General features: G+C 41.7%; 1 protein-coding gene across 1 annotated transcript in view; it reads left to right on the plus strand.

The window, feature by feature from the left end:
- AACS (acetoacetyl-CoA synthetase) overlaps nt 1-14,052 on the plus strand; it is a 65,501-nt gene extending 51,449 nt beyond the window's left edge. Inside the window, exons 13-18 of the mRNA XM_030582679.1 lie at nt 1,039-1,152; nt 2,025-2,150; nt 4,754-4,823; nt 6,592-6,650; nt 8,382-8,584; nt 12,683-14,052. Of these exons, the coding sequence (XP_030438539.1) occupies nt 1,039-1,152; nt 2,025-2,150; nt 4,754-4,823; nt 6,592-6,650; nt 8,382-8,584; nt 12,683-12,820 (710 nt within the window). The 3' untranslated portion in view covers nt 12,821-14,052. The remainder of the gene's footprint in view (nt 1-1,038; nt 1,153-2,024; nt 2,151-4,753; nt 4,824-6,591; nt 6,651-8,381; nt 8,585-12,682) is intronic.
- Nucleotides 14,053-20,446: the final 6,394 nt, after the last annotated feature.

Consider the following 20,446-nt stretch of genomic DNA (forward strand, 5'->3'; position numbering starts at 1 on the left):
AACTCCTCCTGAGGAGACTTTTGCCAGACTCCTATTTCAGTTAATGGCCATGATAGATGGGTCAGTGTGTAGATTATCTAATTGACAATGGAGATGTGTTAAGCCATGTCCAGTGTGGTATGAGAGCTCACTTAGGCAGTTTCTGTTCTATTCATATAAAGTCGCACTCATACAGGGCCCTGTTGTGCGGGGTACTAAGGATCAGGTCTCAGAGGGACCATGTCAACCTAGTTTAGACTCCAGATCCAGAGTCCAATCCTTCTGCTATTAAAGTCTATGGGAGTTCTGTTTCTGACTTAATGGGAGCACATCTGGACCTTAAGATGACATTTATTAATAGTCTCTGTCAAAGAATAGTCATGTGAGTGAGATTTGCGGGATTGGGCCTTTTGTTGTAACTCTCTGCCTTTTTATTTAAATATGAATAGAAATATCCTAATTACTCGAATGAAAGCTGTTTTTTTTTTGGTTTTTTTTTAAATTAAGGCTTGAATATTCCCCGTGAGTGCCAAGATCCCAAACATAACTACATTTTTGCTAACGCTCAAGAACAAGAAATAGAAACAGACCAACAGCAACTATCTAGTCCAACTATACTGTTTGATTGTGAGATGCCACAAGGAACTAAATGGCATAGTGTCATTTCTTCATCTCAAACATCTATGAACCTGTGACCTAACTGTAGACTAGAGGCCTGAATCGCCACTCACTCTGTGTAAATTAGGAGTTACTCCAGTGAAGTTAGTGAAGCTTTTACTAGTGTAAAACTAGTGGGAGAAAAAAAGCCAGTCCCTAAGGTATATGCCTATATAAAGGACATGCACATTGTAAGAAAAGCCTCTAACTTTCTTCATTGTGAATTACATAGAAATAATAGTAGACAATCTTGGTATTTTAGGTTTTGTTACTTAAAGTGGATGGAATTTTTTTCAGTATTTTGTGAAAATAAAATAAGAACTCACATGACCTTTATTTGATCTTTTAAAAAGTTGTTCTTTAAATGTGTCTGAATTCTAAGTGTCCCTCCTTTTGTTAAAGGTGGAACAGATATCATTTCATGTTTCATGGGTCAGAATGTTACAATCCCTGTTTACAAAGGAGAGATTCAGGCCCGGAACCTGGGTATGGCAGTGGAAGCGTGGAATGATGAAGGTAACCATTTTCCAGTCAACTCAATAGGAATTTCTAACTAAAATGTAATAGCTGCAGAAATTTGGATGGTGATTTATGGGACTGATGGAAACACTCTCACCTCTTGATCAGCTGATAATCCAACCCAATGACCAAAAGTGGCAACCATATTGTGGCTAAGTGGTTAGCTGTAAATGAGTTAGTGATCTCAAAACAGTTTTACAACCGTGCCCTTAATGGTGGTGGTCTTTGTGGAAGCTTGTCCCACAAGAAACTGGACTGATCAAATCTGATGGCTGTTCAGGACCCTGTGTTAGTATGAGACCATATTTCAAGATCTTGTATTTGTCTTTAATAGTTACAGTCCTGTCCAGTTAAAAACTGTCTATACCAGACACTGGACTAAATTCACCACTGATGTAATTCCATTAAACTTTAATGATTTTTTTTTGGCCTTCCTCTGCAATGTGGAGTATGATTTGCCTGCTGTGATCATCTGGGTGTATCTCACCTAATCAGTTTTCTGCCATTCTAGGGACCTTGGGCATGGATAGTACTTTGGTCTTTCCTGTTCTGTCCCTGTGGCTCAAAGTTGAGCTCCTGAGGACTGAAATACCTTGGTCTAATTGAAGTCTTTGGGAGAGGCTTGTGATAAACAGGAGGCTAGAGCAGAAGGGACCGTTAGATCATATAACCTTACACTCTGAAGTTAAATCAAGTTTGAATTTAGCCCATTGCCCATAAACTCTTTAGATCAGCTGCCAATGCCCGGAGTGACAGAGCCTCTGGGTGTTACCATTATGCAGATGATAATCCTATGTGCTGTGCTTTGCTTTGGTACCCAGCAGTTTACAAAAGGGAAATGCAGAAAATCTGTCTCTATTTGTAAACAGGCAAACCAGTTTGGGGGGAAAGCGGCGAGCTGGTTTGTACCAAGCCTATGCCCTGTCAGCCTACACACTTCTGGAATGATGAGAATGGAAACAAATACAGGAAAGCTTATTTTTCAAAATTCCCAGGTACGTAGTGAAATGCTTAGTTCATTATTTGAACTGAGCAGGCGTACAAAACTGGCAGTTGTTTACAAAATTATAAGCCTGCTCTTTCCCATGGTTGGGCAGATACAGTTGTATTTAGATTTGCTAGGGTGGCAATTGTAACAAATGTTTGATAAATATCTTGCTATTTATTCCCTGGTGCTTTAGTCTGAATTTCAGTCTGGGTTAGTCAGATTTGAATTTCTGGAAAACTAATTCCTTTCTGTTACTGCTGTCATGAGCCAGCTCAAACTGCTGTAGCACTCCTATCTGCCTAAGCACAGGCCTGTGCTGTTGGGCGTATACATGTGAAAGGAGCAATCTTCTGTTGAGTGCTACTGTACTGATACCAGACTGTTCCTGCCTAGTATTAGAAGTGAGTCCTAGGAGATGAGCCCTGGCCTAGTACCTCATTAGTGTGAGGGGTAAGCCAGTATCTTATGCGACATGCACCGTCTCCGCTCACGCACCAGCCCTGTGCTGATAAGAGTAAAGGGATAGATGTGTAGTGGACAAGATGCTGGCTTGTGCTTATTCTGGAGGACTGGGTCCACCCATAGACTTTGCTCAGACTTGCACTGAAGCACAGCAACATTGCACTCCCTGCTGCACGTTGGGCAAGAGCTTGTGGGATCAAGGCCTTGAGTCCACTTCTTTTCAGAGCTAGATGGAGATGTTTATCAGTCACAGCCTCACAAAGACATTTCAAGTGAGTGACAAGAGTGCCTTTAACTGCGAGAAGCCCCAGTAGGAGAGTGCTACCTTGCATTTAACCACAGGGGTCTGTTTACTGCTCCATTCTTTAGCTCTTTTCTTATTTTATAACAATATTAAGCTATTGCTGCCATGTTTATAATTTTAGCCACCTTTTCTGTCCCATTGTTTGTGCTGAGTGGCCAGTTTACTTCCCTGGGGGTGGGGGAGGGGGACGACTGCTTGACATCACAATGCTCAGCGAGACCCCACACATTAAAACTTGAAATGCAGATACTTGTAATTCTACTATAAAGTTGTTTTTTTTTATTCCTAGCAGATAGCATAGGATCATACACAATGAAATAAGTCTAATTCTAAATAAAGCCCTGATATGCTTAAAACAGATCTTTGACAGCTGTCCACACAAACTGTTCCACAGTCACAAATCGAAACAGTCTTTTTGTGTTCTTCCATTGCTGCCTTACTACAATTTGAAAGACTGCGTAGAAAACCACAGCATGCATTCTGCTTAGCTATGGCAGTAGTTACCAATACACAGACACTTCATCTGCCTTTTGCTCATAAGCTTTCTGCTGGAAAGAGATGTGCGTTTATTTTTAACAATAGATTATTTCTTTCTTATTCTTGATGCTTTGGCAGTTACATTACATTTCACTTAACTGGCCATTAAACAGAGGGGGTCTTCAGGCACAAAAAGGACCACTGAATCCATGAAAAAGCGTGTGCACATGCACCCATAGCAACTACAACTCTAAAAGGAGAGATTGCCGTGTTTGACAGCAGTCTTCCCTGAGGAACCTGTAGCAATCGTGGTTTCAGTGATCTGTTGGAAACCCCATTTTTTGTGGTGTTCTGTAGAAATGTGTTTCAGGTTGAAGCTAGGTATAAAACTTGTCACCACGCCATTCCTCAGCTGACTGCACATGTGTGATTGGAGTTGTTTGTCCTTAAGCAAAATTTGAATGAAATCGGATCATGTGTCCATTCCTAGCACTGGAGTTTCTCCATGTTAACCCCACTGAAGCTGAGAAAAAAAACGTCTGGCCCAGCATGTTTGGCCCAGCTTCTAGGGGCCTAATTCTGATTTTTGCACTAGTGTAAATCCAGAGTAACTCCATCAGGCAAATGGGAGCCCCCTGTGGACTCCCTTGAGAGCCTGCCATGTAATCCCAGAGAGTACCTCTGCCCCAGAATTACTGATAGGGTGGAGGGAGACACCAGGGAAGACACCCCTTGGGCATGTTATCTCTACTGGAGGACCCTCATGCCTCACCGTGGGTGGTGGTCAAAGCATTGACTCATCTCTCTGAGGATCCTGCACCACCCACTCAATGAAACTTTTAACACAAGCCTCAGGAGCCTGAGTATGTGGAGTGAGGCCGGGTGTTGACTCTGAGCACGCTCAGGCCAATCAGTCTTTCTCCACTTCACTCTCTGACTGGGAAGGGCAACATCCCAAATCTGGGTCCCATACAGAGGCATGTTTTGCAGCATGCTAGAACAAGCCTCTGTTGAAATCAGGGGAGTTAAACCACTGTGTGGAGGATCAGAATCGTGCCCGGAATGTTTTGGATTCGATAGCGCTCCCTGGGGTGAGTAAGGGCTGTGCATATTCACAGGAGTAGACCGACTGACAGAATCAAAGGACTTACACCTTCCATATACTTTTAGACTTGTGTGTCCCCTTTGTCATCTTCTAGCTAAACTCAACACACTTAACTTTTTAATCTTTTGTCTAACTCACTCTCCATGCTCTGGTGCTGTCCCCTTCTGGTCTTTGATAACTAAATTGGGGTTGCATGGTAAAAGTCAGTCAGACCTGCTTTGATGGCAAATGGGCTGGTTAACACTTTGTCACCTCTTGATAGGTGTTTGGGCCCATGGTGACTATTGCAAAATAAATCCTGAGACGGGAGGAATCGTCATGCTTGGCCGCAGGTAATGTATGTTTTGGTAAAACTGTTCTGAGGAAACGTGTAAAGTTGGCAGGCTCTGTTGGGTTGCAGGAGAGGATGTGCAAGTTTCAGATGACTCCCCACTCTGCTTGCTGGCTGAGTTTTGGGATCTGATGAGGAAATATACTAGAATCCTATTACTTTCAGCATTGTAAATTTCAGCATTTACACAACACAAGAACTTCAGATCACCAAATGAAATTAATAGGCAGCAAAACAAACAAAAGAAAGTACTTTTTCACACAACGTGTAGTCAACCTGTGGAACTCCTTCCCAGAGCATGTTGTGAAAGGTCAAGACGAGTTAAAAAAAGCACTAGATAAGTTCATGGAGGATAAGTCCATCAGTGGTTGTTAGCAGGATGAGCAGAGATGGGGTCTTTAGCCTCTGTTTGCCAGAAGCTGGGAATGGATGACAGGGGATTGATCACTTGATGTTTACCTGTTCTGTTCATTCCCTCTGGGGCACCAGGTATTGGCCACTGTCTGAAGACAGGATACTGGGCTAGATGAACCTTTGGTCTGACCCAGTGTGGCTGTTTTTATGTTCTAACGTTTCAGTTGTTCCTAAGTTCACAGTGAAGGGACAGCACATTGTAAATAGCTAATATAAGGTACTCCTGCAGGCTTGCTAGCCTACAGCAGTGTGACCTCTCAAAACCCAAGAGGCTGAGAAACTGGGATTTCACAGGATGCAGTGAGGCCCAATGGGTGGGGCGCCAGACAGGGAGTCAAAACTGGCCTCTGCTCTTGGCTCTGCATTTGATTTGCTGCATAAACTTGAGAGTATCACTGGCCTGCACTTCTAAAAGTATCCTTTAATTCGAGTTCTTCTGTTTTTCATTTTGGTTTTTTGCCAGAGGTCCAACCTGAGGCACCGTGGGTTTAATTTTCAGAAGTGCCAAGCACCACAATTCTAGTGGGCTTCAGTGATAAGTCCTCAGTCCTTCTGAAAATTAGACCTTACATATCTCAAGTTGGGCTCCCAGAAAGTGGAGGGACTGAAAATGTCTGCCTTAAGCTCTCTGTGCCTCAGGTTCCCTATGGCAGTATGGGATAATGGTACTTGCCCATCTTTTGAAATCAGTTTGAAAGCTACAGGTTAGAAGTGTGAGGTGTTACTTTGTTATAAGTTGCCATGCTTGTTTTGAAGAGTTAATAGAACTTCAGGATCAGGAGCATTGTTAAATTATATGGCAGTATTTACCAATCAGCTCTCAGTTTTAATGGGGAGTTAGTAGTCCAGGATTGTGTCCAGCTTTTCACACAACAGTCGTGGTTCAGTTTATAGGCTCAGTTCATGAAGTCCACCGTCTTCAGGGGGTAAAAAGTGCTGCAGAAATGGAGATGCTCAGCCTCAGGTGGTGGGAAGGGGAAGACATAATAGTAATGCCAAGGAGTATCACAAAAGCACCTGGCTCTGTTACTTTGTGGCTGGATATTGGTGACTACTTTTGTGAAGGCCTGTGTGCATGCAGGTTTAAGTGAGAAATAGCAGTGGAATCTTTGGGGCACAGAAGAAACAAATGATGAAGTTGAAGAATGTGGTTTGTTTAGATTCTGTGTAAAACTTCATTTTAATGAGTATGGAGCTGCTTTTAGACAAAAATCTCTTATAATCCTATTTCTGCTACAACTTCCTGCATATTTCACCACACCAAATATTGAGAAACTTGGTAAATTGCATCATTTCTTTTCTTCATCAAACCCTAATTATATTTTAATGCTCCTTTGTTTGTGTGTAACTTTCAGTGATGGTACACTAAATCCAAATGGAGTGAGATTTGGAAGTTCTGAAATCTATAACATAGGTAGGAAAAACTTTCATCCATCTTTTGCAACTGTGACATTTGTGTAGCCTTAAATCTGAAATGTGAAAATTTACTGTGTTGTTGAAAGGATTAATTAATAACACATGAGATCTTTCATTGGAAGGGGACTAAAGAAGGGGACTAAAGAAGAGGATATCATTAACAAGGAAATACTACTTTGCTGATTGATGAAATTGCTTCCTTTCCAAAAGGATCTACAGAGCTGGAGGTGACTAACTGAAATGGACTGCATTTTCCTCATAAGATGTTGCATTCACATAATAAGGCTTACAAGAATCGTGTGAACCATTTTATGTTACTTTGTAAGAGAATCCATTATTTCCGTGGTTTGTCCTTCCAAGGCGAACTGTTAGACAGTGCTCGATTGTTTTTACTGAGCCATTGTCAATAGCCAAAATTAATTCTTGTGCCTTTTTTTACTGCCATAAGTGACTGAGCACAAAGGCAGTGTGTGAAGTCAGCAGAAAGATAGCAGCAATGAGGGAGGGCAGAGAGATGGTGTCAAGCATTCCTCTGGCATAGTGAATCGAGGTATTGTTTTGCTGCAAAAGCTGTCCTCCTTGCACAATGTGAAATCTGGAGGGTCAGCTTCCCTTGTGGGCGGAGGGGCAGCTTTCAGAATGTTCATGGCTATTGCCCTAGGTTACATTTCACTTAGTTACTCCTGTATGTAAGCTTTGGAGCAGTCTCTCCCTTGTCTTGTCTTGTTTTTGGAACATACAAGCCAGATTCTGAGCCAGGTTACATAGGTGGAAATGATACCTGATTCTGGCTCCCTGTGTTCAAGGGCTTTGCTATGTAACTATCAGAATAGTAAGTAAATGTTTGTTTCAGTTGGATGCAGTTGAATACTGAACCAGTTTGTGATCAGCCTGTGTTTTGATAATGTCCCCTCACCTTCTTTTAATCCAGTTGAGATGGTACTGCCTGGATTATCCAGCTGCGCATGGTGAAATGTACTTAAGACATCCTGCCTCATGACTGATTGAAAAGCAGTCATATAATGAAAGAGACAGAGAGATGCTGGTCAGGGCTCAAACTTGGATTCAGTTCTCTGCTCCAACACAGACTTCCTATGCGACCTTGTGACAGCCACTTAATCTCTCTGGACCGCCATTCCCCATCTGTAAAATGGGGATAATAGCATTGGCCTTCCTCACTTGGTTGTTGAGGATAAATACATTAAGGACTCAGAAGTGTTCAGACAGTGATAATAGGGGGCATAGAAGTACCTTAGTTAGCTGTGATAAATCAGCAAATGTATTGCCTGTGCTGAACAGAAAGGTTTATTAATCCAACAACTATATCAAAATTTTGGCCTGACCTAAGTCAGTATTTATTGGGTCTGTAAACTTTGATATTCACTTGAACAGAAATCAATGACTGGGATTTAAAAAAACAAAACCAAAAAACCACAAGGGGGTTAGGCACCCAAGTGCACTGACTTTCAGTGCAGTTTGCTTATCTAATTGCCTTGAACGTCTTTGAAAATCTTAATTAGGTAGGCCAGTCCCACTGACAGTGTGGCACTTGGGTGCCTAATTCCCTTAGGCGTTCTCTTTAAGAATCCCAGTTAATATCTGCTTTTTGTTTGCCTCACCAGTGCCAGAACAGATGATGGGAGATATGCCCTTTAGTGTAAAATTAAAAAAAGCATCCAGTGGAAAACACAAGTACATGTGGTAACGAAGTGCTCTACTTCTCTTTCAGTGGAAGCCTTTGAAGAGGTTTCAGATAGTCTCTGTGTCCCTCAGTACAACAAAGAGGGGGAGGAAAGAGTGATCCTCTTCCTGAAGATGGCGTCGGACCAGGTGTTCAGTCAGGATCTGGTGAAAAGGATTAGGGATGCGATACGCTTAGCGTTGTCTGCCAGACATGTTCCTAGCCTCATTCTAGAAACCAAAGGCATTCCGGTATGTCATGAAAACACTGCCTCACTTGTTTTCTTGCTCACCTTGAGCAGTAATTAAGGAGCAGTTGTCATCACTCTTCAAACCCACATGCCTGGAAATTTTAGCATCTTAAAAAGCATTTTCAAGTTTTATAAATAGTTTGTCTACGTTGCCTAGCGACTTCACTTTTTTGCTTTCTTTTCAACTAAGCTTGTTTTTGGAATTATCCCTGCCCATCCTTGGTTTATAAATATACATGTGCCCTGCTGAGCTAAAGATTGTTATATTTTTCTTATAAAATACTTTCTGTGCTTTTCTCAATACGTATTATAACACTAATTTTAGCTTTTAGGCATGCCAAAAAGCTTTTGCTTGCCTTTTTAGTTTTTTTCCATTTCAAATGATATGTTTTTGAAAGCGGAGAGCATTGAGCAAATGTTTGAAATCACTTTTACATCAGTTTTGCATTTCAATTTTAGGTCCATCCGTATTTTTAACAATAGCTAAAACTACAATAAGAGACCTTTCTCTGTTTGTCTAACAAATATATAATTACAGTCACACTATATACAGCACCAATGCAGCATCATTTTAATGTCAGACACATTCTCTGCAACACAGCTATATCTTGCTCTGCCCACTGAAGGGCTCACTGGAAATGAATCTTTTTCCATCTTGAGCCTTTGTAAATCTGTGCTCTCAATAGTGTATTTAACAAGGCCAGAGAGAAAGGGGACTTCCCTGGTGACGGCCTTTATCCTGTCTAGTGTGCCGTTTTGTGAGCACAAGTGTGAATGAATCGTACTTCAATGGATATATTTTCACGCTGTATAAAGAGATAGTCATCTTGCCTCTATTTTCAGGTATGGGAAACCTTCTCTTCTGATAAAGCAGAGATGGACATCAAAAATACTTTCCCTGGTTTAATTTTTACCTAAATTCAGAAAAATATAAGCAGTAGTGCAAGATCTTCCAGTAATTCAGTACCAATATGGAAGGCTGGAGCTGGGATCCCCAGAGAAGAGTATACTGTCAGTAAATGACTGACTGTGTCACTGCTAAACCACAGCGGCTCTTTCTGCAAAGTCGAACGCCTCATTCCTTCCCAAGGAAAACCCTGCTGCCTGCACAGAATGGTGGACACCTTTATACATTTGTTTGAGAGAGACCCTCCATTTTCAAACATGTCTGTGCAGGTGGGCATGCTGGGCTTGATTCTACTCAACCGTGCAGCACAGTAACTAGTCTTGTCTTCAGTGGAGCTACTGACACACCCCGTTGTAAGTCAGGCTTATGGCGCCTGGTCTGAGAGGAGCCTGCTTGGTTTTCCTCTGTCCTTCTTCCAACTCACTGGAGGAACCTCTCCATTTTGAAAGCCCTATCCCCAGTTGCCATCTGCTGCTCTGTTAGCAGCTCGCTGTTGACAAGGCCGGAAGGTGCAGGGTAGTTCCTGGCAGGCCATGTGCATATTAGTTTAAGTCTCCAAGCATTTTCTCTAAAGCACTGTAAGCCTAATTTTGCAAACGTTGATGCCTAACTAAATCCAAATGTAGGCTCCTGACTCAGTGGCCTGCCTTTCAGAGGCCTGATTCTGGTGTCTGATTGCAGGGGAGTTCCTCCTGGCTTACACTGCTGTAAATAAGTAGCATTGGGCCTAGCATGTCTTGTTTGCATGAGGGTTAAAAAACAAAACCCACCCTCATGACTTACCTCTTGAGTGATGATATAGATTTTCTAGACAGCAACTTTGGCTTCTACATAAAATGTTAAATTTCAAAGATGCATAAATCACCTGAATGTAAAGCATGAAGTTGATGGCGATGAGGCATTTATGAGAGCCAGCACCTTGGGAATGCTTGCTTAGATCGTTAATTAGTTCACACTGTGACTGAATTTACAATGGACTGAATTTTAATTATGTTTCAGATGATAAAATGTATCAGCAGTAAAGTGATCAAAGCTGTCTCCTTGATTTCTTTGAAGGTTTTACTTGGGAAGAAAAAATCTTTCCATATACAGCTATTTCTAGATGTAAATTTGCGTTTATAAAAACAAACTACCTGCCCCTATCTAAAATTATAGGGCTTTGAGCCTGGTGTCATTTTACACTGGTTGAAGTTGGGAATAACTCTGGCATCAGTGGAGTTAGTGGTATAAAACCCCTCTGTAAGTGTAATTGGGATCAGGCCTATATTTTACAAACTACACCTCTACCTTGATATAACACTGTCCTTGGGAACCAAAAAATCTTACCGCATTATAGGTGAAACCACATTATATTGAACTTGATTTGATCCGCCGGAGCGCGCAGCCCCGCCCCCGGAGCGCTGTTTTACCGCATTGTATCTGAATTCCTGTTACATAGGGTAGAGGTGTATCAAAAACTCTGGAAAAGGCTTGGAAATTATTTCATGCTTATAGTTCTGTTTAAAGAACTTTTTTGCCTGTGCACAGATAATCTACAGTGATAAAGTGCTGTACGCACAATCATAAATTTATATTGTAAAATTTTACAATATTCTTGATCTGGTCAGAACTCCTGATCTACTTTGACAGTTGTGCTGTCTTTATGCTGTGCTAGTGTTAACTGATACAAAACTGTGGAAGTCCCCTGCTGTTCTGTCTGATGGGTATTTTTGGTGTGAGTAAACCTTTCAGGGTTAGTATTTAGGGAATTAGAACTGGGAAAGGTTTGCAGGTCTTGACTGAGCACGGTGGCCCTGATTTTTGGCAAAGCACTTAAGCATATACTTAGTTAAATACTTGCTGCCAGCTTTTTTGAAACATGTATGACCAGCTTTTCCCCTCCCCGCCCCCCGAGAAGTGAACTTCCAGCAGCTCCCATCAACGTCACTGGGAATTTTAGGTCCTCCTTGCGTCTCAAAACCAGGCTGGTAATTACTGAGGAAGAAGAGTGGCTATTTAGGGTCGTGCAAGGGGATAAGAACTATGTAGTATTAAGCAAGGAAAAATTAGATCTAATACCTGAAAATTTCCTAACTATACAGTGTCGCTAAAGACCATTTGGCCTGCTCTGAAAGATCTTTAATGAAAAGATGTCTCAGAAGGACTAATTTCTGGGCTTCACCTTAAGGACATCTAGCAAAGCAGCCAGTGGAGTCCCTGGTCCACATGCAGATGGACCAGCTCAGAGTTATCTTGCTGCAACTTGGGTTATCTTAACCAAAATGAAGGTTAGACTAAACAAGGTGGTGGTTGACCTGGTTTTCAGTACCAAATGAAGCTTTTGTTCAATGGCTTCTTTAATGGAGATGCCCTGTGTTCCCTAAAATGGGATTGACCATCCCTCAGGGATCATTCCTGCCAACAGGAGAGACAGGTCTTTCCTACTGGCTTTTGCCAGCCAAGAATTCCACTGTTTTGGAGCACAGATTGGGAATTCTTCACTGCACAATTGCAGTAGTGCCTTGGTGAGCAAGACTGAAACCCAAGGACAGAGAACCTGTCTTTTTGCCTCCTCATGGTGTCTTGTTTCCACAGAAGCAGATTTTTTAATCTGAATCTGTTTGATTAACAGCAGTTAAACCTCTAGGAAACAACTGAAAGTCCTTGAAATAGAATCCAAGTTGTGTAGCTTGGCTCCATCTCCAAGCTCAGGGCTTTGAAAAGCAGGGTGTTGGTTTGGCCCCTTATAAAGAGAGGGAACACATGCAGAATTGAGATCAAGGTACATGTGTACACCTGTATGTATCCCGGGCTTCTTGGATCTAGGGTTTTGGTTTGGGCCTATTTCTGGAAAACCTAAAAAGCTGAAAATCATGTGTAATTTTAAATGGCAGTAAGTTTCAAAATTTTAACTATTGCATCAAGGGCCTGATCCTGCTTCCCTAGAAGTAAATGGGAGCTGGCTTAGGCTAATGGTATTATCTCTTAAAAACAAAACTAAAATCACTAATAAAACTCATGGAATTCAGTTTGCTTTTCAAACTGTTTAAGAAACTATTTGGTGTCAGGTGTAGCGGTGGAAGCAGGAAGTCTGCTGGGGTAATGATTCAATTCCAGCCTTGGTGGTGGCTTTTCCATTGGACCATCCATAAGGCAACAAGACAAGAGTGCAGCTTCATTGTTGACTCTTTCTTTTTCTTTTTAATTTTGCAGTACACAATAAATGGGAAGAAAGTTGAAGTGGCTGTGAAGCAGATCATTGCAGGGAAGGCCGTTGATCAGCGGGGATCTTTCTCAAATCCAGAGACGCTGGACTTGTACCAAAATATTCCTGAGCTTCAGAATTTCTGAATGTTTTTTGCATCTGTGTTCTGTGTTTGTACTGTATATATCAATAGTGTATGTAAAGAAAAAACTATTTAAATACCAGTGGTTCTTTTAAAGGAAAAATATTTCATTAAGTGCATTATGAAAGGCTTGGGTAAAATTTAGCTACTTTTACCAGATGACTATGCCATATATCTTGGAGTCTAGCTTTAAGCCTGGAAGAGGGAAAACTGTCTGGGTTTTTATACATGTGACAAATGCATCTTTTCGGGTTAGATTTATATCAACAACCTGACAAGCTAGAAACTAAATAGCAAACTGTTTCCAATTGATAATGGAATATCGTGTTCATAAAACTGACTTTTTCCTTTTTTTTTAAAATGGAATTCAAGCTATTTATATACAAAAAAAACCGCACTGTTAGAGCCAGGTGCAGGGATTATGTGGCTTTTTTTAAATACTTAATGTTTGTCCTATGCAGGAGGGTAAAAGCATGTCAGCATGGCCATGAAATATAAAAGTATGGAGTAGTTTTTGTTTTTATAAAGCCACATCTTAATTCACTGTATCTCTTATTTGACTGTCTCAGTTTGAGCACAGTCTTAAAATATCTCATTGTATCCTTGGAGGTAATTGCTGCTTCATTTTGTGATATCTTCACATATAGTTTTAAACTTTTAGCTGATATGTTTTTATAGATTTGTTTGTTTGTTTGGAGGGGGAGAATGCTGTCACATTTCTGTTTGGTGAAAATCTAGTGTGTGTCTGATTCCCCCCACCCCCCAGTGGAATTACTTTGGATTTATATCAGTGTAACTGAGGATAGAATTTGACTTTTACTGCTCTAAAATCCATTATAAGAGTCTAAAGGGCAAAAATTTAGTGTTGCATTAGCTGAACAGTTCCAGTGTATTAATGTAATAAAAGCCAGTGGTTTTTGTAAAACTTTTTACTAAATGTGATGTTGAAAGTGAAAAACTAAAAATTTTTAAATTCTTTATCCTTCCAGTTTATAGAGGAGAAAAACCGTTTACAAGTATGTTGACACTATAAAATGGAAACGCACTGTTTTTCACAAAAGATACAATTGCAATAGGTATACAGAACCCCAGGTATTCAGCATCCCATGCACTATTTGAATATTGTAGGTAAAATATTTAATGCATTAAAATCATGGGTGTCCTTACTTTGTGTTCAGTGCATTCAACGCTGTTAATATGTTAAACTTAATAAAAATGAAATAAACTGATCCTTAAGCATTGGTTTTAATTTTCACTCAATTCTCATTTGACACCCCCCCTCCCCACCCCCTGGTATGATCTGATTTAGCTTAATTTCCTTTTCCTCCCCCTGCCACACACTTTAATCTTTTTCTCTTCCCCTCTTCCCCCAAAATTCCTACATTGTATGCTTCTCAGGGCAGGGGTTGCCATCTTCATGTTTATGTACAGCACTGGGCAGGTGGCACATTACTGATATGCGTGTGGGGCATGTGAATAATGCGGAAGCAGGCCTGCTGGGAGTGTGCCCCTCTGCTTTACATCTACCAGCGCTGTAATAAAATAGTATGTCAGGCTAGATCTTCACTGCAAAAAGTGTGTGTTAATATGGAGACAGCGAACGCAGTGTAAAATGCTAGTGGAGATAAGTAACTGGAGTTTTTTATGTCAGTGGAACTAGTAGAGGTCAATCCTGTCTCCCCCACATGTCTGGCATTTACCTTCCTTAGCTCTGTCCAGTATAAATTCCAGTTCCTTGTGTCCAGTAGCATTTTATGTTGTTAGCTGTCCCACTGTAAATATATGCCTTCTGCAATGAAGAACATCTCAGGTCTGTATTACTGCACCTCTCATTTGCTGACAGGTTGTAACTTGAAATGAACTTTTAGTTAACGTGCTATCAGAGCTAACCAAAGCTTTGATCAAAAAGGGACAAATCATAAGGAAGATGTAGGAAAAAGAGTGGCTTGAGAAAGATGCTGAAGGAAGACAAAAAGGTTCGTATCAGTTTGGAAGATGTGCTTGAGATGAAGAACAACTGTTGCCCCATCTTGATGGGATAAAACAATGAAGAACACTCTCTTCCCAAGGTGGAGGATAAGACAAAGAGAAACATCTTAATCATAGGGACAGTGATTTTTTGGGGGGTCAAATTCTCTTCTAGGGAAAGAGCCTAATAGGCAACAGGAGTGTTGCCCCTCTGGGTGGTGTCGTAGACTAGCTTCAGGGAGCTTGCTTAAGGGGTCCAAACCCCTGTAGTGCTGCACAGCTTTCTCTAGGGTCTCCATCTGCCCTCGCATTCAGGGAGGTTTGTGGGTAGAAGCAGGGAGGGTGCAGGATCATGACCATCTGAGACTATCCCTGTGTTCACCCTTTTTACAAGACTATAATGGACTTTATACAGAGGTATACCTTGTGAGGTTTTAATTGAAAACTCATAATGTGCTGATCATTATTGTCCTGGTAAAATGTGTGGCAACATTGTATGTTTAAAAAAAAAAGTTAAGATTCTACTTTATAACATTATTGAGACATTTTCCAGGTTTAGAAAAGCAGGCACAAACCGCTTCCTCAAAGACAAAAGGCAAACTGATGCCTCAACCAGGTCTCGTCAAAATCAAATGGACCATCACCTGGTTAAGTGGCCATTCTTTGGCAGGAGAAAGGATGAGAGTGATAAATGTACATGTTGGCAAAGAAACAGCTGGAAGTTCCCATCTCACAAACTGTCTCGTGAACCCCAGCTGGAGATGATTTGCAAAGGGAAGAAAAAGATATAAAAATGGGGAACAGACACTCCAAATGATTTCTCCCTTCATCTCTACTCAGGGCAGCAACACCACCTGAAGGACAAGGAAATTAACACTGAACTAGGAGTGGTCCTGGCTGAAAAGAGTCCAGCCAGTAAGACTGCTAAAGCATGTGGTGAGAGAAATCTTCGCTTTGAATCCACTTAGCTTGTTAAGTTAGGTATTAGTTTACATTTTACCTTTTTATTTCTTTGTAACCTGTTCTGATTTATGCCTCATTACTTGTAATCACTTAAAATCTCTCTCTGTAGTTAATAAACCTCTTTTAATGTTTTATCTCAGTGTGTGTGTGGGAAACTTCATTTGGGATAATGCGATTTGTGCATATTTTCTATAAATGAAATGTCAGACTTTATCTGAGCTTGTGTTGTCCACGAGGGTGCTGTGCAGCACAAATGCACATTTCTGGGGGAAAGTCTGGGACTGGGAATTTGCTGGTGGGGTTCTGTAATAGAATATAATTGATGGAATGGTGGCCAGTCTAGGGAGGGGTGATTTACATGCTGGAGGTTGTGTGTGGGCAGGCCAGGAGTGGTCATCTCACAGCAAAGTGGTGTAAAAGGCACCCCAGGTTGGAGAAACGAGGACACAGCTGTCCATCAGTGCAGATTGTAGCCTGGGTAATGTCACACCATCCCAACACACAACCCTTTGTGGAACTTTTCTGCAACTGCTAATCTAGCTCTCTCAATTTCAGGAAGCTGCGGGCGTGGAAACACCTTCCTGGCTTTTGGGGGCCCGTAGATCACTGTTGCTGAGCCAAATCTGTTGTCTCCATGGAATTTTTCTTTACTGGCTTTGAAACTAAAAAAAAAAGTGTAACAGAGTAGTGCCTCCAAAATCTTATCCTTTCTAGCAAAGTGCTTGTGCATGTGCTTAACCTTATGCATAAGAACAGTCCCACTGACTTCACCAGAGATACTGGTGCTTAAAGTTAAGTATGTGCTTGCTTATGCCTTACACTTCAACTCCCCTAGAGCAAAACATAATCCCTATAATTGTCCGTTATGAACCAGCAAAGGGCTGTAGCGAAAATTAGTCAGGTGTTGAATATGCAGTTAGCAGTGATGTTGTATCAATGCCCTAATAGCCAGGCATCCGTGCCTTCGTGATTTGAACTGAACTATTGATCCAACTTTTCTCAGACAGGCCTCGCCTGAGCTGGGTAAGTGAATAATGCGGTCATTGTGGAGAACAGCTTCAGGGCCATGGTGGAATACAGAGATCTTTCCTCGCCAAATGAGATTTTGAAACAAGCCAGTTTCCATGTGACTCTCGGAGCTGGGCCAGGGTAGACAGTTCATTGTGCTATGATGATGTACGCTTCCATATAAAGGCAGTGCACCCTCTAGAAATGTAGAGAAGTGAGTTGCTTAGCTGCCAGTAGCCTATGATTAAAAGTCCCTCCTATGTACTTTGAATTCCCTGCTCCTCCAGCATGCTAAATATAAATTTTATATTAACTGTGTGTATGTAGTCATTAAAACTTCATTACACTGTTCTTTAATTCATGCAAAACGTCTGGGGTTTATAGAGAACACAGATCCTTATAAGTAATTTTGGACTGTTTCATTTATAAAAAACAGATGGTTTGGAGACACAGATATGTTGATGACATACCCAAAGTCTAGGCATAGTATATATGTGTGTGTGTGTGTGTGTGTTTTCAATCATGTCTCATATCAAATGCACAGTAGAAAGTTTCTGATTGTTAACAGATGGAATTCGATTTCTTACAAATTTCAGATTTAAAAATAGTTTGGAAATGGCTTTAGTGCATTAACCCCGCACTTGATGTAGATACTGTGCTGTTTTGCATTTGTAATGTACTGCTGATCTAAGGAATGCAAAGAACTTTAGAACCATTGAATTACACCCTGGCAGATAGGCAAGTATAGCAGTTTTACAAATAACCTCTTTATGCCTCAGTCGATTTAAGAGTCTGATTTTTACAAGGGCTGAACATCTGCAACTCCAGTTGAAAGTCAGTTGGATTTGTGAGTGCTGAACACCTCTGAAACTCAGGCACTGAAATGACCTACCTAAGGTCACCTAGGAGAGGCTGTGGCAGAGTTGGGAACAGGTCTCCGATTTCCCGAGTCCCACTCCTGCATTCGAATAACTTTCTATTATAACCACCACCCCTAAAGCTAGGCAAAGGCAAATGCAAATCTCTTGTTAAGTTAGTTACATCTACAAGTCTGGGTGCCCTGGCTACATTCCACCCTATCGGGGAAAATACATTACCAGGATGAAGCTGGTATGTGGTGCAAGGACAGACTGACTGGTCCTTGCATGGGAATACAGGAGGAGTAGAGGGCTCAAAGAGCTTCTTTCCTTCAGGTCTCCACCCCCCATCACATATATGCCCTGTGCTCTCCTCTTAGGAGCTGACGCATTAGGAGTCTTTGCACTTAGGGAGGTGAGGACAGTGTTGCCATTCGCAATAGCCTCCTCCAGTAGCGCTGTGCCCTGGTGTAGAACTGATAAATGAAATTGTTTTCAATTGTTCACTTTATTAATGTAACTTCTGTTCATCATTCACTACACTTGCCTATACTGTAACTTCTGTTCCATATTGTAATTCAAACCCCATTTTAAAACACTCACTCCATTTTGTAAAAGCTTCCTCCAACCTTCATTTTTGCAAACCCTGCTGTAATCTTATTAGTTTAGTTTAGATGTGTGAATGAGGTATGTATGAATGATGGAATCAACCTCCAGCCCCAGCCCGTCCTGATGAGATAAAGTTCAAATACCAACGGCTGAAGACCTAGACAACAGCCCTAAACAAAGTAAGAAGCATCCACCCTAAAAAGAAAAGGACAACAGAACAACAGAAGGAAGATCAAAGCCAGGTTCAAGGCTGAAAGTCACGCCTGCAATTGATGGGTGATCAATCTAAACCCAGAGGCAACGTGACACAGCAAGACCTATAGACTTTGAATCCAAACTAAGGGCTTGTCTACATCACAAAGTTGCAGCGCTGGTGAGGGGGTTACAGCGCTGCAACTTAGGAGGTGTACACATTTGCAGGGCATCACCAGCGCTGCAACTCCCTGTTTGCAGCCTGGCCGTACTCCCGTTTTGTCTCGGGTGTAGAGGATCCAGCGCTGGTGATCCAGCGCTGGTAATCAAGTGTAGACACTTACCAGCGCTTTTCTTGACCTCCGTGGAATAAGCAGGTATCCCAGCATACCTGAGGAAGCCTCTCCTTCAAGCAGGTCTCTTTCCCTGCGGTTTGCAGGGGAGTTCGGGGAACGCGAGAGCAAACAGCGGGGAAGCTGGTCTCCTTCCCCGGTTTGCTCTCGCGTTCCCCGAACCCCCGAGCAAGCAGTTCTCCTTCCCTGCGGTTTGCAGGGGGGTTCGGGGAACGCGAGAGCAAACCGCGGGGAAGCTGGTCTCCTTCCCCGGTTTGCTCTCGCGTTCCCCGAACCCCCCTTGAAGCCTCCCAACAGCGCTGCAGTGTGGCCACATCTAACACCACTTGCAGCGCTGGTTGCTGTAAGTGTGGCCACTCTGCAGCGCTGGCCCTATACAGCTGTACTAATACAGCTGTAACAACCAGCGCTGCAAAATTGTAGATGTAGACATACCCTAAAAGCCTATAAAAAGAAGAGTGAGATGGGTAACATTCTGCTGCCAACATGGAAGAACATTAGTGCCTGCCCAGCAGAGATCCAGCTCAGCCTTGTGCCCAGCTTTCCTGGCCAGTTAGCTGCCACAAGCTACGAACCCAAGCTGCAAAATCAAGCCATGAACTTAAGCTATCTTCAGGACTGGTAACTATGCAGCAGCTGCAGAACACCTGATGAATGTGTGTGTGAGTGTGTGTGTGTGTATATAGGTATTAGGTATTATAATGTGAATGTGTGTGTGTGTATAGGTAATAGGTATAATGTGTGTGTATAAGAATTAAGATATTAGTTATTAGTCATAAATTATCATAATAAATGTGGCATCTTTGCCTTGTCCCCTTTAATAAGATCCTGCTCGTTTTTACTGGTCTAATATAATTGGTACAACACTGGGAGGAAGAATTGACTGGACACCAAGGTAGGCTGATGCTGAGCCTTCGCCAGGGTGGCACAGCAGCCATATGTTCCAGAGTTTGCAGAATGATTCCTGCTGGGTTCTGCAATTCTGCACTATTGTCAGCGTCCGAGCAGCATAACAACCTTCGTAGCAGACTCCACTAAGCTCTTTTGACCACAGCATCACACTGGGAGCACGTTCTGCTGATTATCCACCATGACTCCCAAGTTCTTTTCAGAGTCCCTGCTTCCCAGGATTGAGTCCCCCATCCTGTATGTACGACCTGCAGACTTTGTTCCTAGCTGTATAATTTTACATTTGGTCATACTAAAATGCGTATTGTTTGCTTAAGCCCAGCTTTCCAAACGATCCAGATCACTCTGTATTGGTGACTTTTCCTCCTCATTATTTACCATTCCCCTAGTCTTTGTGCCATCTGCAAACTTTATCAGTAATGATTTAATGTTTTCTTCCAAGCCACTGATAAAATTAACTACCAGAGTGCCAAGAATTTACCCTAGTGGGACCACACCAGCAACACTCCAGCTCAGTGATGATTGGCTGCTTCCAGGTACATTTGAGACTTATTAGTTAGCCAGTTTTTAATCCAATTGATGTGTGCCATGTTGATTTTTTTATTCGAGTTTTTTACTCAAAATGTGTGGTACTCTGTCAAATACCTTATAGAAGTCTAAGTATATTTCATCAACACTATTACTTTTTTCAACCAAACATGTAATCTCATTTAAAAAAAAATTATCTTTTCTATAAACTTTTTTTAATTGGCATTAATTATATTACTCTCC

Source organism: Gopherus evgoodei, chromosome 13 (genome assembly GCF_007399415.2).
Source record: "Gopherus evgoodei ecotype Sinaloan lineage chromosome 13, rGopEvg1_v1.p, whole genome shotgun sequence".
Lineage (NCBI taxonomy): Eukaryota > Metazoa > Chordata > Testudines > Testudinidae > Gopherus > Gopherus evgoodei.